The sequence below is a fragment of the Notolabrus celidotus genome, chromosome 19 (genome assembly GCF_009762535.1).
Source record: "Notolabrus celidotus isolate fNotCel1 chromosome 19, fNotCel1.pri, whole genome shotgun sequence".
In the NCBI taxonomy this organism is placed as follows: Eukaryota; Metazoa; Chordata; class Actinopteri; order Labriformes; family Labridae; genus Notolabrus; species Notolabrus celidotus.
Window position 1 is genome coordinate 17,883,053 of NC_048290.1, and position 17,448 is coordinate 17,900,500.

At 41.2% G+C, this 17,448-nt stretch overlaps 2 protein-coding genes across 5 annotated transcripts in view; both read right to left on the reverse strand.

The window, feature by feature from the left end:
* Window positions 1–3,951, reverse strand: part of sptan1 (spectrin alpha, non-erythrocytic 1) — a 35,686-nt gene extending 31,735 nt beyond the window's left edge. For all 4 annotated transcript variants that reach the window (XM_034709509.1, XM_034709508.1, XM_034709507.1 and 1 more), the window contains exon 1: window positions 3,826–3,951. The gene's annotated coding sequence lies outside the window, so the exon portion shown is untranslated. The remainder of the gene's footprint in view (window positions 1–3,825) is intronic.
* A 1,883-nt stretch (window positions 3,952–5,834) lies between these two features.
* Window positions 5,835–16,568, reverse strand: odf2a (outer dense fiber of sperm tails 2a). Its single transcript, XM_034709855.1, has 19 exons — window positions 16,277–16,568; window positions 15,557–15,673; window positions 15,330–15,443; window positions 15,034–15,222; window positions 14,693–14,880; window positions 14,471–14,612; window positions 14,195–14,323; window positions 13,043–13,117; window positions 12,853–12,924; window positions 12,657–12,773; window positions 12,368–12,553; window positions 11,638–11,747; window positions 10,538–10,673; window positions 10,227–10,337; window positions 9,649–9,912; window positions 8,975–9,075; window positions 8,588–8,750; window positions 7,748–7,873; window positions 5,835–7,656 (listed from the first exon to the last, which is right to left on the reverse strand). The coding sequence occupies exons 1-19, from the start codon at window positions 16,277–16,279 to the stop codon at window positions 7,486–7,488; spliced, it is 2,514 nt and encodes an 837-aa protein (XP_034565746.1). The 5' UTR covers window positions 16,280–16,568; the 3' UTR covers window positions 5,835–7,485.
* Window positions 16,569–17,448: the final 880 nt, after the last annotated feature.

The following is a 17,448-nucleotide window of genomic DNA, read 5'->3' on the forward strand; positions in this document are numbered from 1 at the left end:
AAACAGACGGATCAGAGGTGATAGTTTGAAAGGAAGTGCAAACTCAAAACAAACACACGTCTGCTTCCTCAGATCTCTGTCGTCTGATTCTCTCCTCTCTGTGAAGTCATGGTCGGCAGCAGCGCCTCTACGTCTCCCCTCGACACTTTAATAATGACTGAAGAAGAAGAAGAAGAAGAAGCCTGATGTACGCAGCTCCGACAGACGCATTGCACCTGCAGTGACTCGGCTGTACAAAGGAGCAAGCCAAGATGCAGCCCAGCCCCTGCGTCTGTCTCTCCTCCCTCTCCCTCCCTCCCTTCGGCTCGCTCACATCACCCTTTACTCAGCAAAACAATCCCCACTGCCCCACTCCGCTCTCCAATCCTCCTCCTCACACAGACCTGAGGACACACAGGGACACACAGGGAGATGCACACAGGGAGACGCACACACCGATGTTACCTTGAGTTTGGGTTTAGTAAAGGTCGACATGCTGTGCGGGCTAATCTGTGTGAAGGCATGACATGAATCGCACAGGAGAGATTAAAACACAAAGATTTAAACTGCATGTTTGATGTGGAGACGAGCTGAGAGTCATACAGAGAGTCTGAACAGGTCTAAGAGGAGCTCTGTACCAGCAGCCCTGGAGACACGCAGGCCTACTTTCTATCCAGGTCATAATCAATGCTCACGCTGCACAGGTCCACAGATACATGCATGTCTTCATTAACTGTTGGTCGTTGGTCTAACTCGAATGTCTGCAGGGCTGACCGTGCAGAAACGACCGACCACACCCTCTGTGACCGACTCTGCAAAATGTACTAAAACATGTGTCAGGTCAACTTTGCGTCACACACATGAGCTGAAACCTTTACGCTCCCTTTCTGTTGACTCCGTCCAGCTCATGTAAATAATGCATGACCAATATTTGCAGAGAAAAGTAAACATTCCTTCGCTGACAGTCAAACAATTAGACTAATCTGCGTCCGTGCTTTCTGTGCAAGTTGTTGCATACATCAGTATTCATGAGGGGATGATTGGAGCAGTTAAAACGAGTCGACATAGAGGGACAGGATCTGCTCAGGGATTGGCTCATCCGATGGTGTATTTTAGGCAGCTCAGCTTAAAAAAGGTGGCCCATTTTACAAAGACTCGGGCTACATCCTCTCTAGTATGGTCTGGTTTTGCTACCTTAACCTTAGGCATCTATCCATTCCAGCATTCAAACATATTAAAAGAAAGACTTCTGGAAACAGCTGACCTCGTTTCCTCGAGTATTTCTGCAGAAACAGAAGTTTGCATCGCCTCGGCTTCAATTATTGCAAAGCTTCCTTCTCTAATTGCCACATTCTGCTATCCATCCTTCGTCCTCTGGTTGATAGAGGACGCTAGTTTTGTCCATCTGCCATTACTTCAGTATGAGTGATTAATTACAGGATCTGCTGACCTTGCCGTCCATGATTTCTACTGTTACGCAGCTAAATTCTGCATTTTTATAACGCTACGACCTGCAGGAACAGGATCCAAGTTATTATAGGGGTGATTCCCCTCTCTAGCAGTTATAACAACATGTAATAAGCATATTCATAACAGCTGGCACATGCCCAGTGTATGTGATAGACATTTCAGCACGACAGATAGAAGACTGCAATGTTTTCTGAAAAGGTTAGGAAAGGTGGATGTCAGGAAGTGTTATGTTTGTTGTAAAACGACCTAACGTTACAGCGTGAGGGCAGGGGAGTCTTGCTCAAGGATCTGACGACTAAAGGCACAAACTGTAAGATTCCTGTATTTGCTTCAGCTGAAGCCAAACAATGATGAATGCATCCTGAAAGTTTCTGTCCAATCAAATTAATCATGACTCAAATTATCATCCTCACATGACACCTGACTGTCTTATGAATCTAAATATTCCTCAGTTACCATTTTGCATTTCTCTTCAGCTGAGGTGGAACCAACAGCCCACTATCTCAGTCTGCTAAAGACTAATCTGCTTCAGAAGCTTTTACTAACATACCCCTCTAGAACACTACGCTCCGAACACGCAGGCCTGCTCATAGCAATTAAAGTCTCTAAAAGTAGTATGGGAGGTAGAGCCTTCAGTTAACAGGAACTCTCCTTTGGAATCATCTACCAGTCAGGGTCCGGAAGGCAGACACCCTCTCTACTTTTAAGAGTAGACTTCAAACTTTCCTTTTTGATAAAGCTTATAGTAAGAGCTGGATCAGCTTGGACCAGCCTTTAGTTATGCTGCTATAGGCTTAGACTGACACACTGGGATCCTGTCTTTCCCTCTCTCTCCTCTCTCTGCCTGTCTCTTACTTTAACTCTTCCTGTCCCATTGAAGTTACTAACCATAGACCTTTCTGGAGTCCCTGAACTCCCTTGTCTCGTAGGTTCCTCTGGATCTCTGTTGCTGTGGACATGCCAGACTCCAGCTGCTAGAATTACTACTATCCGTCTCACCACTATCATCTCTCTCTCTCTCTCTCTCTCTCTCTCTCTCTCTCCCTCTTTCCAACACGGTCTCAGCAGATGTGTGTCTAACATGAGTCTGGTCCTGCTGGAGGTTTCTGCCTGTTAAAGGAAGTTTGTCCTTGCCACTGTAACTTGCTAAATGCTGCAAAGTGCTCTGCTCATGGTGGATTAAGATGAGATCAGACTGAGTCCTGTCTGTAAGATAGGACTGGATCTTATCTGGTCTTGATGTTGGGTCTTTGTTTTAGCTTGTGATCTCCTTTACGTGAGCAATTACATGATTCTGTGTCTTTACATTGCTCTACTTTCAGACTGACCCCACTCGGTCACTATCTCCGGCTGCATCCTGTAGCTTTCTATAAATTCCTCTGAAGGAGGGGGGGGGCAGTTAGTTGGTATGTGAGGAACTTGGCACCACCCTGACAAAGGCCTCATGCTGAACAGACAAACGCAAAGGTGTGAGATAACCCATTCACTTTACCACAGCTCAGCTTTTACAGTCCAGAGTGATGCAAACTACATCACATCACAATATTATCTTTATGTAAACTATGTTCTGTTACTGTGAGGTGGGAATGACTGGGCTCTGCCGTTAACCACTCCTTAAACAAAGGTGTAAGAAAAGATCCCACCATCTGATAACAGGAGTGAATTATTAACCATGACTCTGGTCACATTAATGCAGTGTAACAGGAGGACTGACAGCTGATGCCATATGCCCCACAGCTACTCCACAGCTCCTCCACAGCACTGGGCGGCTCCCCTCAGCCATGGCCCACCATGTAGCCTCATGCAGATCCTTTATAACATCCACACAGAGATATATCTTCATATATAATGAACAAACTGTGAGGGGATAACCTGTTTCAGTAAAGATAATACAGCAGCTGCCTTTTTATGATGCTGAAAGCTAGTGTTAGCAGAGGAGCTAGCAGGTTACATCGCATATTAAACCCTATGATCAATGATATTTATCATAAATGTCAGAAGCTACTTCTACACCTTCGTAATAACATTATATTAGCCAAGGTTAAAAACACAGACTTCATTAAATCAACCTTTATAGACTGTAACGGAGGTTATCGTCACATTACGGGGTTAATGTGAGTATTTAGATACTTTATAACATTTATACATATTAAAAGGTGAGCTGACATCCTCCCTGATGTTATTTTGTCCTTTAACTGTAAATACCATCCAACAAAAGGGAGTTCATGCAGCTAGCTAAGCTAACATAGCTAGCAAATCCAGGGCAGACAGGCAGCGTTCATTGAATTAACAGATCGGCTTCAAAAGCACGAACGTCCTAGTGCATTTAAGATCTAAAACATGAACACTTGTCAGGTATAAATGTATATTTCAAACCTCTGTTGGTTTTCAAAGAAGCTCAAGAAGAAGTGGTTTGTGTCCAGGCGGATCGACGACGAGCGGCTGCTCTAGGATGGGCTGTTTTTTCTGACTGACTGTGACGTAATTTTCTGCAGCTGTACGGAAATGTCCGACTCCCACCGGAAACACCCGAACCTCTCATGCCCGAACAATATAAGAGTAAAATGTTTTTCTAGTTGAATCTACAGGGAATTTAGTGCTTCTTTCTGCTATCTATAAAAATCAATATATTTCTTGAATAATCTATTTTTTTTTGGTCTGCAACATGGCTCCAAATATTATGCAATCGCTGCATTTATTTAAAACAAAATTAGAAAATGTTAGAAAAACAAATTCCAAAGGTGAGACAGTAGGAAAAATTAAAACCAGAGATCTGAGAGGAACTGACTGAGATATTGAGACTTTTAAACGTAAACTAAAAACGTATTTATTCAGTCTGGCTTTTATGTAGGGTTTAACAATTGTATTACTTACCTTTTACTGTAATATTGATTTAAATGTTTATTTATTATTTTAGTAACTTTAACTGTTATCTTATTCTATTTTTATTTATTTATTCAATCATTTATTTTCATTTATCTACTCAGGTTTATTGATATATTTAACCTTAGTTTTATTTTCAACTCTTATCCTTACCCTTTTTAAATCTATTTATTTTAACTATTTGCATTCTTCGTTTTTATGCTTTAACTTATTTTAATTACACATATTTTATTGTTGGTGTGCATTAGTCTCTATTTCATTTTATGTTATTATAATTTGTATTATTATTATTATTATTAATTCATTATTTCCCCTACTATGTCTTGCCATTGTTTTATTTCTGCTTCTTTCTTGTTTTTTAATCGCTGTAAAGGACTTTGGGTTACATTTGATTTGTATGAAAGGCGCTATATAAATAAAGCTTGATTGATTGATTGATTGAAAACCAGGCCTTCATAATAATTAAAATAAATATATTTTACAAATAATTATGATATGAATGTGTAGAATAAAAAATATTTTGAGACACACGATAAATATTTATGAGAATAAAATATCATGATCTGACAAAAAAGGTAAAACTTGAAATAATGAGACATAAACTTATGTAAAAACATAAGCTTAAATAAATTATGACAAAGTAAGTCATGGTTGAGAGATAAATAGTCATAAACTAGGTCTAAAAATTCAAATTATGACACAAAAAGTGTAAATTACAAGATTAAAGTAATCAAATTGGATAAAAAGTCTAAACTAGGGGACTTAAAATCATAATAATGTGATTATAAGTCAAAATTATGAATTACTAACTCAAAGTTAGGAGATAGGAGGACAACAATGAAATTAGAGTCGGATTATAAGATTAAAGTCATAATGATGGGATGAGAGGGAGAAATTGAGACCAAGAAGTCACAGGTTTGTGATCAAAAGTTATAATGAAATATTCTTATTTAGTCCTTTTTTAATCAATGTATAAATTATTATCTTGTTATCTAATAATTAAGACCTTTTGATTGTTGTTTTCATCATTAAGGCAATGTTTTGTTTTTTTTCACATTCCTAAATAGGCTCCTATAGATTAACTCAAGTCCATTTTCATTCAGAAAAACACATCTGTGATTAATCAGAATAAGTGAAATCGTTTGTGATGATTAAATAGCTGTATTCATGAAACACTGAGCTGTACTGGAAAAACAAACCTATCCATACGTCTCTATAGAGTCTGTGTTTGTGAGAGTTTAATCTGCTATCAGCTGACAACCACAAGGATACTTCAGACAGTAAATTCTTTATTTATGTGTTCACATCTTAGTTCTGGTTTATCATCCATAAATCATCCTGACTGTGAACTTGAACTGTGACGTGGAAAACTTAAGCACCCCTCCTTTAAAATGCTCACGGGTTAAACGAGTAAGTCACGAGTTAAAAGATGTTTCATCTTCATGTGAAGTTCAGTTTTACTGTGTGATTGTTTTGAATAAAAAAACACAGGAGTCCCAAAATTAAATTAAACATATTTTATTGCCACTTTTTCAGTTGAATATAAGTTACTCAGTCTTTAAAAACATTCTATGAAATAGTAAAAAAAACATTTGTAACATTTGAAATCATCTGTGATACTGTAAACCCAAAATAACCATTTTGACACTTTATTGTGATAGCACCGATATTTCATCTTCCTTCAGCCAAAGAGGAGACGTCAAGCACAAAATGTGTCATGAATGGCTTCGACTGAAGTTATGCATTCAAATACAACTCAGAAAGTTTAGTGCACACCTGTAAAAGCTGAATATGTTGCCTTTTAGTTCTCTTACTTAGTGTATTAAACTTTAGTTTTGTAACTTAAATTGTTAAATTGTTTCTTTTTTTGCATGAAGATAAAATTAAATCTGAAAAGGCACAATCAAAATTAAAGCTTTTATAATTTAGTTGGAGCGTTTGTTGGTTTTATCAGCTAGACCCAGGTTGTTCAAAAGTTTTAATCTGGATCAGAATGATCTGGATTGAATCCTTTATTTTTTTGTCTAGGATCAGGTAATCCATTTTACTTTTTGGTCCTGAAGTTAAAAAAAAAACTGTATTAGATTAATTTAATTGAGATAAAGACATTATACTTCATACTTTGTCCACAGGGGGCGCCAAAATCCACCCACACAAATTGAGAGATCCTTGCAGCTGCTTGAATTAATCATCTTATGTTTAATTATGATGCATTAAATTGAAATATTATAAGTGGACAAAATCAGGTTATTTCACAACCCTAATGTGAATTTAGACGTGTGAAAGGTTCAGTAATTAAAGTGCAAATATAAAAAAAGAAAATCTAAGAATCAACATAATTTTAAAATGTTCCAGCCTGAAACCAGCTCCCTCCTCAGTGATTTTCTAGATCAAAGTTTCACATCTTACTCAAAAGATATCAACACTCCTGGAGGTTTCATTCAGATGAAAACAAGATTAACCTTTAAACATCCTGTGTTTTAAATTTGATCCAGCAAGATGGTTTTAATCCGTTCAGATTACTTTTGAACAACTGGGCCCAGGTGATCGTGAGCCGTTAGTAGCTGAAAGAAACAAGAAGTTAGCAGCCAGTTTACAGTTTTCAATTTGAGTAGACAGAAAGATCAGCTGCCTCTAGAAGGGACGTTAAGAAGCACCTGTAGAGTTCAGACCAACAATATATTTTAAATAAGCCAGGAAAATACCATCTTTATTAAAAAGACAGCAACGTAACTTCCCTTCATGTATATCATACGTAAAGACGTCGCAGCTGTTTTGCATGTCTCTTCTTTTTGGTCCTGAACACTGTGAGGCTGTAAAATCTCACACTGTAGCAGAAATACTCTGTATGTGTTTGGTTCAGTGTAAATGACAAACCTTCCTTAGTGCTATTATGGGCTCACTTAATAAAAAGGTTCTGTCTCTGGGTTGGGTCCACGTGGTGAAGAAGAGCTTTGTTTGTACATACTATCTCTAGGACATTAAAAGTTCTATATTTAAAAGCTTCTTTTACAAAGCATCTTCTGTTGTGATAAATCTTTTCTAAATGAACTGTTAAAGAAACGTACATTCTGACAGCAGATACATGTTACTCCTCTGAACAAGCTTGTATGGACGAATGTGTGCATGTAGTAAACGTCTCACAGTCTGACGTCAGATTGGTGATTGCGCTCGCAGCGAGCTGCTCAGAGCGATGTCACCGAACACGTTAGCGTAGGAGGCTTTGAGGAACTGGACGTAGTTCTGCAGGCTGCGGTTGGTGCTGTCGCTCTGCTCCAGGCGATCCTTCATGTCCTGGAGTCTGCTCTGGTACCTCCGCTCCACCTGGGGGACGAAACAAGACAGTTTAAACATCTACTAACAGCTTATTCAGACTGTGAGTTATATTTTATCAGCTTTTAATCAAGGATTTCACCTCCTCTTTGCTGCGCTGCAGCTGCTTGATCTCCGAGGATGTCCGGCTCAGCTGAGTCTCCAGGTCGAGGATCTTGGACTGAGTGGAGCGCTCTTTGGTAGCGGCTCGCTCTCTGGTGCCTGACATCTGGAGGCAGACGAGACAAACTGGACTTCATGTGCAGCAGAGGGGAAAATAGCATCTCTAGGTTTCTAACCACATGTACTTTAAGACATGTAAACATGCTTATAATCTCACACACAGCGGACACACCCATGCTGCACGACGCTGGGTGTGACACTGAAATTAAATGCTGTGAACTCAAGCAAGGAGATCGCTTCATGCCACCTTTACACCGACTTCCTGCCTCTGTAATCAGCTGATCATGGGTGGCTATGTTATTAAACTTTCAGATAGAGGCGTGTTAGCACTGAAAGAAGTTTGCACAACTCTGCTCTGGTTTCTGGATGGTGCTGTATGAGAGTTTGGTTATTATCGTTGTGACTCTTCCAGCAGGAACGTGAATATAAACCCTGTCATATTAAAAGTCAGAGAGCTGCAGGACACAGGGTGTTTATGCACAGGTTGCCTTCAGAATAAAAGCTTTGTTCTGGCTGATACACCCTCTTCTAACCTCTCTGCAGCTGTCATTTTTCAGATGACTCCTCCATCCTATTCCCCTTGAAACTAATCTTGCCTTTAAATATAAGAACATTGTGATGGCGGATCTTTTTGCAGCACCATCCTGCATCTCTGCAGAATAACATCCCTCCCTGCCCTCCTTCTTGTATGTTTTCAGAGATCTAATTAAAACATTTCCTCTACTTTATTCTCTGAATGTTGGACGGTCACTTTACAGACCTGATGTCGAGCATCCTCCAGAGCCTCCTCAAGTTTTCGGCTCAGCAGCGTACACTCCCGTGATTTCTCCTCAAGGCGGAGCTGGTTCCCGTGGATCGTCTCTTCGCGCTTTGTGACGACTGCCAGCAGGTCGCTGTTCTGACTGCTGGCCTCCTCCAGCTTTCTGTGAAATGACAAAAACAATAAATGGTGAGTTAAAGTTCTGACTTGTGTTTTTAAGATGGTTATTCTTCTTACAATCATCACTTTTCAGATCAGCTGTGACTTTAGTTTAAGACCTGTCTCCAGTTGTAGATGCATCACATTCACTCTCTGTCAACATCATCCTTCTTTAACACATCCTCAAACACCACAGATCATGACTCAGAGCTGACTTTGTTGACCGACCTCTCCGAGCCATCCACTCTCTGCTGCAGCTGTCTGTTCTCCTCCATCAGCAGCTTGTTCTTCTGTCTGAGGAGCTCCATCTGGCTGCTCTGAGTCTCCACCTGAAACAACAGAAGGAGAGTCTTTCTGAGACGCTTTGTTTGGGTGTTTGGTTTTATACTTAGAGCTTAACTAGACGAGAGATACCTGAGTGAGCTGTGTGCAGGTTACACACTGAGTGACAGGAGTTATGGAGTACGTTTTAAGCTCTAGATGACATCGCTTAATCATGAAACATAAATGAGCAGCGACGAGTCTCCCTGGACGGAGAATGATCTGAAAAAATATTGATTTGTTGCAAAGCTTCACTCTTAAAAATTCAGCTAGATTAAAACTTCTGATTCTGCTGAAATAAATGTAATGACAAAAAGGAAATGTAATAACAATTTAATAAAAAGTTACAAATAAAATATTCAAAAAACAAAAAAACAAAGATAATAAGGATATTTTTGAAGACTTAAGGTAGCAAATTTCAAAATAAGAGCACGGTTTTCAATAAATAAATTACTTTGTGTGACTCATTGTTTATAAATTCTGATTACTGATCCAGGTATCATCTGAATTATTAAGAGTCAGCCTCAGGAGTTATAAAGATGGTTTATTGATGATGTTTTTGTCTGTGTGTCTGTCCTAACCTTCATCCGTAGATCTGTCAGAGTGGCGCTGAGCTCCACACTGCGTCTCTCCTGGCTGCGCTCTCTCTCCTGAGCCTCCGTCAGCTGAACTCTGGAGCGCCGTAAAGCTTCGGGAAGAGGCTCCAGCTCCGTCAGCCGACCCAGCAGCTCTCTGCGTACCTCATCGATCTCAGTCTCCAGCTCCGCCCGCACCGCCTGTGCCTCCCGCTCCGCCTGAGCCAACCGGGAACAGTACTCGTCGGCCTCGGCGCGGGTCTTCCCGACCTGTGCAGAGGAGGATTCATAAACATAAGCTTTGATCATGGGACATATTTTCACATGTTTCAGGGTTTAAATGAAAAGATATAAAAGTTTGGATTTGCTTCAGTAGATCGTTTGAGCCTGCAGCAGTGACACGAGCAGTCATGATGTTCTCAGGCTCTCAGAAAAATAACCTGAGCCTGTTGGGGACAAACACAAGAACTTTAAGAGGACACACTTTGATGCATCAAGGATTCTGTTGCAGACGTTACAGCCTGTCTCTCTGCTGCAGGATGAAATGATCTACACAACCTTCTAGTAGAGACGTCCTCACACACCTGGATCTTGTAGCTGTCCAGCAGACTCTCATACTGCTGGATGGAAGCTTTGACCTGCTGGAGCTCTGTCTGAGACGAGGACAGCTTCTCCTCCACAGCAGATGCTGCAGCCTGAAGGATGAAATCATGGTTATTAAATCAGCAGTCCCTCCTCCTGATGTGATTTCAGTCTGGAAGTGAGTTAGAGAGGAAGGGAGGACATCATCAAACAAACAGAGCTGAACAGACGTGCAGACTCCTCGGCTGATCTCTGGTTGATGTGTTTGAGTGTTAATGACTCTCAGCTCTCTGCAGACCGTCGGCCGTCTCACCTTTAACGTCTGGTTCTCCACTTTAGCAGCGGTGCTCTCTGCGGTCAGAGCGTGCAGGTGATCCATCAGAGTTTCTCTCTCCGCCCGGCTCTTCTCCTCCGAGCTCTGCAGCTGCTCCGTCAGCTCTGCTGAACGGCTGCATCACATCACAAGACGGCTGTTATTCTTTATTCATGCAAGACGATGGAGAAGCTCTTCACCTGAATCAGCGGTTTTCAGATTGATAGACTCTTAGAGCAGCATTAAAATATAAAAAATCTGGGGCGTTGTTGGCCGATCAGTTTCAGTGCATGCCTCATGTACAGAGGCTAAAGTCCAAATGGTCGCAGGTTTGACTTCCGGCCTCCAAAATACAACCTAAATATAAAATCCTACATCTTCAGGTGTTAAATTAAAGATGCGCATCATGCATAAACCGTCACACAATCAGTGCACACATATTTACTCTTTAGGGACACATACGAGTGATTTAAAGATTTTCTTTGCAGAGATTTGCAGAGAATTCAAACCTGTTCAAGATGCTGAAATCAAACATTTCTCCCTCTCAAAGCATCTTAATCTGTTCTAATTTCTTATTTTAAAAGCAACCAAGAACAAAATAAAGTTTGCATGACTCTCTGGGATGCTAACAGACATGACATTCAGGGATGATGACCTTTGAACGACAGAAATTCACAAGAAGGAAGCATGCACGATTCTCTGCAAACATCCATCTGTCTCTACTTTTGATTTCAAATTAAAAAACTTTACAGAAAGACAGAAACTTGGGTTATAAAATCCCTGATGGTGCAAGGTTTTTTTTACCTTGGTGCAATAAGAGAAAAAAGAGTAAATGCAAGCAAACAGTAAAGACTTAAATCTCTAAACTTTAGAAAACGGACGTTAATCAAAGAAATGTGAGGAATGAATCGTTTTGTTGCAGAGACGAAGGAATCTACCTTCTTGAGACTTTCTTAGGACAACTAAAAATAAATTATGTATGAGGATTATTCTCAAACTAAGACCTCACAAAGTGTCCACATTCAGAATCAGAGCTTTCAATCCCCGGCTGATTGTCTGTGTTTGTACCTAAAGATGTAAAGAAGCTTAGCTGCAGTTACCTTTTCATCAGCGAGACTTCGACCTCCAGTTTGCTCTTGTCTCTCACTTCCTGCGAGTGTCGACTCTGCCAGCTCTCTGCGGCCGTCAGCGCCTCGGACACCTGCTTCTCCTGCAGGAGCAGAAATAGATTTAAAGCATCAGAGAAAGAAGTTTGTGTCATTCTGACAGACAGCGGTGTGAAAGAAATATATGTGTATGATGACGGCTTCTTCCAACCACTCCCAGCCAGGAAAAGTACTTTTACAATGTTTGTTTGTTGAATGAGGGTCTATGAGGGAGACACTGATGTTTTTTTTAGCTCTGACCTTCTTCACGGAATGTTCAATTTGTTCTAGAATTCTGACATCAAAGACAGAATTCTGGAATTCTGTCTTTGATGTCGGAATTCTAGAACACCTGCTGCCCACCCTGATGGTGGGATCCATCGTTTCTGATGCTGCGTTCCAGGAAGTCAGGAAATCTAAGCGCTGATTGTCTTTAGTGACTCAGCATCAAGCAGATTTGTGTCTCAGTGTAAATGTTTGATCTAGAACAGATTGTTAGCTGCTCTTCATGCAGATATCTGTTTATAGTGAGAAAGAAATCCTCCTCAGATTAACAACCACGGGAGACGGGATGTCATGAGTTCCTACTGCTTTTGCTCTCCACACAGACTGTTTTTTCCCTGCAGACACCTGATTGGTCAACACTAATTCCTGGTTTATAATAAATAATGGACCCAGGCCTTACCATCTCCAGTAGTTGCACGCTGAGCTGTCCAGCAGTTCCCTCGCTGCGCTCTGCTCGTTGTTTCTGCGCTCTCGTGGCTCGCTTCAGAGCATCCCGGTCTGAAACCACCTGCTGCCTCATCGTCTCCAGCTGCTCCTTCAGACGCTCCATCTCTGCCTTCTGCTGGTTCGATGCTCGCTCCAGATTCTGAACAGAAAGAGAAACAAAACCAAGGATTATAACCTAGTCTACTGTAAGTTCTTTAAATGTTGGCAGCAGTTTGTGTGACTGTGTTGGCTCAATGACTCACCTTTATCTGCACATTGAGTCGGTTGTTTTCAGCCTCTTTACCGCGGAGCTGTCCTTGTAGATGAGCTCTCGTCGTCTCTAGACTCTTGGACAGCTTTACCGTGCTCTTGGAGTTATCCTGTTCCAAAATAAGATGTATTTATAAAAGACAAAGAAAAAGAATAAACACCTGCTGCTCTACAGTTTCACAGCTGTACCTTCTCAGCACCCAGAAGTTTGGAGAGCTGATTGACCTCTCTGTCTCTCTCTTGAAGTTTCACCACAAGATGCTGCAGAAAGAAAAGAGAGAGGATTTCACACACACACAAGGAAAAGGGTTCAAGGAAAGACAGAAGTTTAAGTCTCATTTAAATGCAAAGAGATTTATCAGGTGTGTCTCAAACTCACAGCGTTCTCTGCCTCGGTGTCGGCCAGCGTCTTCAGTAAAGCTTCTTTCTGCTCCGACAGTCTTCCGGTCTCAATCTGCTCCAACAAACAAAACTTTTAGTCTCTGCGTGGACGTTAACTCTGTGATTGTGCAGAAACTTCAGGAAGAAACAGGAAGAGGAAATATAGCTGTACATGCAGCATACACTCAAAGATTATACAAACTTGTGCATGAATTCGTCAAATGCATTTTTCTACAACATGCACCAGAATGCAGGCGGATAAGTTTGACTTATTTGGAGTATCATTTTCTCAGTTTTTATTTGATTACTGTGTTTTTTTTGCAGCATGAGAACTTTCTTCATTTGTCTTTTACTTCATTAAGTGTGTTCCACAAACTCAAAATACCACAACACTACTCTGAAAGTTTGCTTGTTCCTCGCCCTTCTTGCATTTTTTTGTAGTTTAATGCTATGTATTGTGTATTTGCAGAGATACTTCATTCATTTTTGCATTTCCATATTTTATTTTTATATTTGGCTTCTATTGAATTTCTGTTTCTGATTTTAAACACCTGTCTTTCTTATTTCTGTTTTTGTGTGGACTCCAGAAAGACTACAGACACTTTGTGGAAGCTGATGGGGATCCTAATAAAGAGTAAAGAATTTGCAGTTATGACAGCTGGTGTAGGAAACACGAGGAGGTATGACACTAGACGAGGATTTAAAGAGATGCTGCATTTATGCACATCCGTCTATACTACTCCTCCCAGCTGTCATTGGACGAGAGGGGAGGTCACCAGCCCATCACAGCGCTAAAATGTAGAGGCACATGACCATTCATACACACACTCACACCTACAGAGGATATCAACAGACCAATCAACCTGACAACATGTTTTTGGACTGTGGGAGGAAGCTGGAGGAAACACATGCACAGGGAGAAGATTCAAACTCTACACACTCCTGCACAGCCAGGGATTCAAACCAGCAACCTGCTTGCTGAGGGGTAACAGTGCTATTCACTGCAACAATGCACCACTGCAATTTCAACATTATGCACTCACATCCTTAGTTTGTGTTCAATGCACTGAAATTAGAGCGGACTCTACCTCCATCCTCGTGACCTTCAGGTGTTTGTTTACAGCGTCACACAGAGATACGTGTCACACACCTGTGAGCCGTGCTGCTCTCTGAGGAGGAGTCGCAGCGTCCGGTTTGTGGCCTCAAATGTCTCCAGTTTCTGAAGCAGCAAATCCTTCTGACGAGCCAAGACCGAGGACTCAGAGCCGGAGAGTTTCTTCTGCAGAGGAGGAAGAGGCAACACAAGCTCATGAAAAGCGTTAATCATAAATGTGTCTTCTTTGCTCCATAGGAGAGTCATGACATCAGAAAACCTGAAGGAGCCTGTTTCTAAAGCACGATGAAGACACACTAAGGTCACACTCACGCTGCCGCTCCCTCTGCACAGTTTGGACACCGACTCTCTCAGCTCTGAAACTTGTTTGGCTGCAGCCGATCCGTCCACCTCGGCCTCCAGCAGCTTTCTGAGCAGAGCATCTCTGTCTCTGTTCATCGCGTCTTCGTCTAATCTGAGGATGAGGACAAGAGATTTATGGAAGGGACCCTGGTAAATAAATGAAAGTCACCTAAAGCTGAGTTTGGTGTTTACCTGCTGTAGCCGCTCTCCTCCATCATCTTCTCCATGGACAGACGGAGTCGTGTGTTCTCTCGCTCCGTCTCCTCCAGCTCCTTCGTCACCTCCACCAGCTCCTCCTCCTGCTCGGCGATCACCCGCTGAGATACGCTCAGCTGCTCAGACTGACGCTCAAGCAGCTGCTCCTTCTTACGCAGCTCCACCTGCAGACACACACACACACACACACACACACACACACACACACAAACACAAACACACACACACACACACGCACATACTATCAACACAAACACACAGACACATGATACGTGACAGCAGACATCTCAAACGTGTCATCCAGAGGGAGAACTGACCTCGTTCTTCAGGGAGCTGACCTCTGTCATTAAGGTGTCAATCTTCCTCTCATAATCGTTGATCCTCCCATGCAGACCTTCCTCTTCCTCTGACGTGAGGTCGGCCAGTCGCAGCGCAGACTGGGACAGTTCTAGTTCTGGTTCTGGTTCTGGTTGTGGTGGCGAGATCTCAAGGCAGTGCGTTGGTCCCTTCATGCAAACATTTACAGTCTTAACAACATCTCTGCATGGATTCATTTTACTCATCGCAGAGACTTAGATCGCTTGGATCATATCTAAGTCTTAAAGATTATTACCTCCCAGGTGAGTGTAGCGTCCCGTATGGAGGCCTTTCCCGGTGGAATCCATGGCACTCGAGTTTTGACCTTGGCTGTGGGATGAAGGACTCCTCTGTCTGCTTTTGTCTTACTCTGTAAAACACAGATGCATGTTTCAGATTCAGGAGATGCACATTTTAAATAAGGTGCACATTTAAATTTTAGAAAACAGCTCAAACATGAGAAATAATAAGTGAAAGTCTTACCTGAGGCGTCCTTGTAGGACTCGTCCTTTTGCTCTTCAAGTGCACATGGACAGGTGTGGCATCATTGACGTGCACGTGGATCGGAGGTGAGCCTGACCGGAGTCTCATTGCTTTCCTCTGTGAAACAAAGGATGATAAAGATCTCTGTTTACATTAAAATGTACCAGTAAGTGAGAGTTTTAAGTGAATGTTGTAGCTTAAATAAGTATTTAATACAGAATTACATGATGTTAGAAACTAATGTTAAGGTTAAGATCCAGGTAAGTGGTTACCATCATTACTGGAAGTTAAATTGCAAGAAAATTGGTTATTTTTGTCATTTTAAATAAGCACAATGTGCAGAATAATAAAAAAATATATATATAAATAATGTTCAAAATAATAGTTATTAGTATTTCAAAGTTGAGTCATTTTATACTTTTTAAAAATGCTGTAAAATATTAATCACATCTGCAAGGAGAATCATAATACAACTTTAAATCTGGAGCAGACTCAGCCTAATCCTGTTTAGAATAACATTAACTACATTAAGATGTTTAAATCTGCACAGGTAATAAGAGCTATGCATCACAAACACATGCACTCACACTGTTTTATTAAAGCAGATATTCTGATTGTTGGGAGTTCAGTGTTTAATTCACCTTAGCCTAGCATACCTGCTAACTCTGACAGCACTTCCCTGACCTCTCTCCTCTAAATAACAAATTATTATAAACTCACCATATGAGAAACACCGCCTGGCTCGTCAGGACATAGAATATATAATCATTCATAAGAAGATTATTTAATGTTTATTGGCTAAATTCAGCACGAATAACAGGAAAGTCTGTGTGAGTGAAGCTTGGACAAACTTCAACAGACAGCGACGCTTCCTCTTCTCTGATTGGCTGAATTACAACACGTGACCTCTTTCTCGGGCAGTGATTGGAGGAGAGTTGAAATTCTAACGTTCCTAAGCAACACCCTCAAACCCAACAAGCGTCAAAGATACTGAGCGGTTAAAGATAGTTCCCTCCGCGTCTGCATTTAAAAAATCACACGAAAAAGAACACGAAACAGAATCTGCTGAAATGAAAGGCTTTTTAAACTCGTTTTTATAATGAGTACAAACAAGAAACCGTCACCGAACATTCGTCTTGAAGGGGGGCTCATTTGACGTCATGATATATCTTAAGTTGGCCGCTAGAGGGCGACAACGAGCTATTAAATGTGCCCCCATTGACAAGTACTACTACTTCCGGTTTATTCTTTAGAAATAAAGCAAAATACAACATGTTAATGAACGCATAAAAAGGTAGAAGTTACTTTAGAGTTGTTTTATCCATGATACAGAACATTAAGCAGTGTTTAAATGATACAAAGGCATAGTTAGTCCTGAAAATAATCATAAAAATCAGCATTAACATTCAAGTATTGAGTATTTTAAATAAAGCTGCTGTTGGCAGTTGTGATATAATCATCAATTCGGAGAGAGCTTTCAAATGGCGACACTACCCCTCCCCACCAGATTTCCTCTCACCAACCGTAACCCTGCCCACAAAAGATTGTTGTACGTTCTATGAGGAAGTAGTGGCTTCCCAGCCAATCAGGGCAACGTAGTGGGGCCTCCACTCGAACAATCAGGACACAGGGTTGGGGAGTGGCTCTGATTGGTCAGTGATAACGGGAACAAGGGGAATAATAACATTGCTTTATACAAAGGCATTGGAAAACAGAGGATTTTGCCATAATCTCAAATTACTTCACTTACAGATGAGTACAGATTGGTATTATGACCTTTTCTCCAAACCCAGCAGACAAAAAGTAACGTTTTTTACACCATTCCTACCAACAGCAGCTTTAAGTTGGTTGATCTTCGTCTTGCATGTGAAGTTAACACTGTTCACATACAA